The sequence below is a fragment of the Solanum tuberosum genome, unplaced genomic scaffold (genome assembly GCF_000226075.1).
Source record: "Solanum tuberosum cultivar DM 1-3 516 R44 unplaced genomic scaffold, SolTub_3.0 scf00192, whole genome shotgun sequence".
Taxonomy (NCBI): domain Eukaryota; kingdom Viridiplantae; phylum Streptophyta; class Magnoliopsida; order Solanales; family Solanaceae; genus Solanum; species Solanum tuberosum.
The window spans coordinates 674,006-676,755 of record NW_006239115.1 but is presented as its reverse complement, the minus strand read 5'-3'; the positions used below and the strand labels follow the sequence as shown (position 1 = coordinate 676,755).

The 2,750-nt window shown below is 30.8% G+C and overlaps 1 protein-coding gene across 1 annotated transcript; it reads right to left on the bottom strand.

Moving 5' to 3' along the window:
- Positions 1 to 1,730: 1,730 nt before the first annotated feature.
- LOC107062024 (uncharacterized) lies at positions 1,731 to 2,472 on the bottom strand. The gene is made up of 2 exons (XM_015312199.1): positions 2,272 to 2,472; positions 1,731 to 2,120 (listed from the first exon to the last, which is right to left on the bottom strand). Exons 1-2 carry the CDS (start codon positions 2,470 to 2,472, stop codon positions 1,731 to 1,733), a joined length of 591 nt encoding a protein of 196 aa, XP_015167685.1.
- Positions 2,473 to 2,750: the final 278 nt, after the last annotated feature.

Sequence of the window (2,750 nt, the reverse complement as noted above, 5' to 3'; positions counted from 1 at the left end):
AATATTGTTTCCATATATTCAAAAGGTACAATTGCCTTCATGCTCTAAGAGGGTGTTTTGGTAATCAAACCACTTATTTTTAGGAAGTACGTAATGGTTATTATTTTTAGTACAACAAACCAAACAATCAATAAGAAATAATGCCAGTATAACCAATCCTAGTATGACTAATCCCAACATAACTTATCCCAACTAGGGTTAGGAGCTATTTTCAAAGGTTAGATATAAGTAGTAGAAGTTAGGCATTACTCATAGAATAGAAGATTCACAGTTCTTAGTTTTTAGGGTTTAAATTAGTTTATAGTAGATTATTGTCGAACAAACAAAATTCTCTTGCAAGAGATACATTAATAAAAGATTTGCTTATTTTTTTAACATTGATGTTCTTAGTAGTTTAAATTATATCAGTTATTGTTTACCATTAGTTATGAATATCTAAACTCATAATAAATTCTTTAGAATAATATATTCTCATGAAGGAGTGATCATTGTGTATTAGAGTTTTTTTGTAAACTTTGTTATGGTTGTAAATATAAAGAACTCGTCCGTATTTTGACTTGCTTGATAAAAGAGATTAAGATTAGGAAAAATAGATCATTAACAATACTTTAGAGCTACCAATCTCCAAATAATAGATTGAACTCAAGAGATGATAGCTAACATGAGACTTTTGATTAATGAACAAATTAATCCAACACCCAGTGCCGACAAGGACTTAGGGTGATATTCTCTTAATTGGGCCAAGAGGCTTTAGGAGACTTATAGATTCACTGGTTTTGCACAATGAGTATATTTGAATGAGTTGATAGTAAATTATCTGTTTGAGTTTGATATCGAAGAACTATAACCCTAGTTAGTCTTTTTTATTAATAAAAATCTAAGTAGTTAGTAACTTTCCATAACCCCACCCTCATTTTTTCAATAGTAGTTACTAAATAGAATTTAAATATCAAGTTATAAAGATCTCTAATAACGCTCTTTGTGGGATTCGATCTCAACCTAGTTTGGTTACTATATTTTACTATAAAAATGACAAATATTATTGGCATGTTCTCCGGCATTACTGTCCAGCAACAACAACGTCACCAGGAAAGCAAGTAATAAGTGAACTCAAGAGCTTGAGAGATTTTGGTTATAGAACTTCAGAATGTATAGTTAGTGAGTCATGAAAACTGTGATGTGATACAAGTGAGGGATAATAATATATTTGAAGCTAAATTCTAAGAGGCATTTTGCATGAATTTTGGCTCCATGATGACCCATTTTTGCATGTTCTTTACGTTATGTGTAGAATTGTGTAATTGCTGAAGAGGATCCAGAATTCTCTGGAACGGTTACACTTTTGGGTTTATCTTGACCGATCTCTATTATATTTTTCATCCCGCAACTTTGGAGCTAGATGGATTCATGACATGATTCTAGATCTTCATGACATAGACAGAGGCGGAGCCAGGATTTCATGTCACTGGGTTCTAAATTTTTAAAAAGAACAACGAACTTAACCTGAAGTAACAATCATCAAATTAACGAACAAATACAAGTATTTAATTCACTAAAAATGACAAATTACTTAAACATTATATATATAAGCATTATCATTACAATTGCACTCGACGAGTTGTCATATTTTGAAAACGATTAATGATCACATCATTAGGTACACTTTCAAATAATTCATCTTCTATATAACAAACTAAACAATCATTTAAAAAGTCATCGCCCATTCTGCTTCACAAGTCATTTTTAATGAACTTCATTGAGGAAAAAGCTCTTTCCACTGTTGCAATAGCCACAGGTAATATCAAGCTTAACTTCACAAGCAAATAAACAAGTCCCCATGTCTTGTGCATATTTATTTTTACCAATGCCATCGAAAGATCTCCAAGCCCTTTCAAATTTGAGAAAGCGTTGTCCACTTTACTTACATAGTAAATATAAGTGTCTAGATCAAAACTAAGCTCTTCAATCTTGGAAGCATCAAATTCATTCAGATAATACGTTGCAAGCTTCATGATCTTCTTTTTATCATAATTTATAAAGGAATTCTCGGGACTCAAACTAGCCATTCCAAGAAGTAGATCAGTAGTCACTTCATTAAAGCGATTGTTAAGTTCTAAAAGCTGCAAATCTATAACAACATAAAAACTTCCACACGCAAATGATGAGAATATGTAACACTTGAACTTTTACGCTTCGACTTTCCAAGACCATATTTCTCATCCAAGGGATCATAATATCATTCTTTTCACAAAATAGGCATATATCTTCTACCAAAGAATTCCATTTAGATTCCCTCATCGATTGCAATTGTTTCTTTGCAAGATCGACAAGCTTCATGGCAGTAACAATATCTTGATCTTTTCGTTGCAAAGCCATATTCAAATCATATGTAATTGCCAAAATCTTTAACATCAAATGCAATATGTAGATAAACTCATAAGATTTAAAGTCTCCCACTAGAATTTTTGCCATTGCTGTCTCATGATAATTTACCCCCTCATTTTCAAGAACTTCAAGTACATAGACAATAAAAGTTAGAACCCTAACTTTTGAAAAAAAAATGAGTTAAACTTTTTGAATGTGAGTATAGATCAACAATAAAAGTTAGAACCATAACTTTTGAAAAAAAAAATGAGTTAAACTTTATGAATGTGAGTAGAAATCAATAGTAAGATATTGTAGTTTTAGAGTACGGTACAAATACGCATTCTATTATATATATATATATATATATATATATATATTTTTAT

Bases quoted from the DNA above. Each gene is read 5' to 3' on its own strand.
- LOC107062024 (XM_015312199.1), bottom strand. From the start codon at position 2,472: ATGGCAAAAATTCTAGTGGGAGACTTTAAATCTTATGAGTTTATCTAC. The intron at 2,121-2,271 runs GTAGAAGATATA...ATAGATTTGCAG, and splicing joins AATCTAAATGGAATTCTTTG to CTTTTAGAACTTAACAATCG.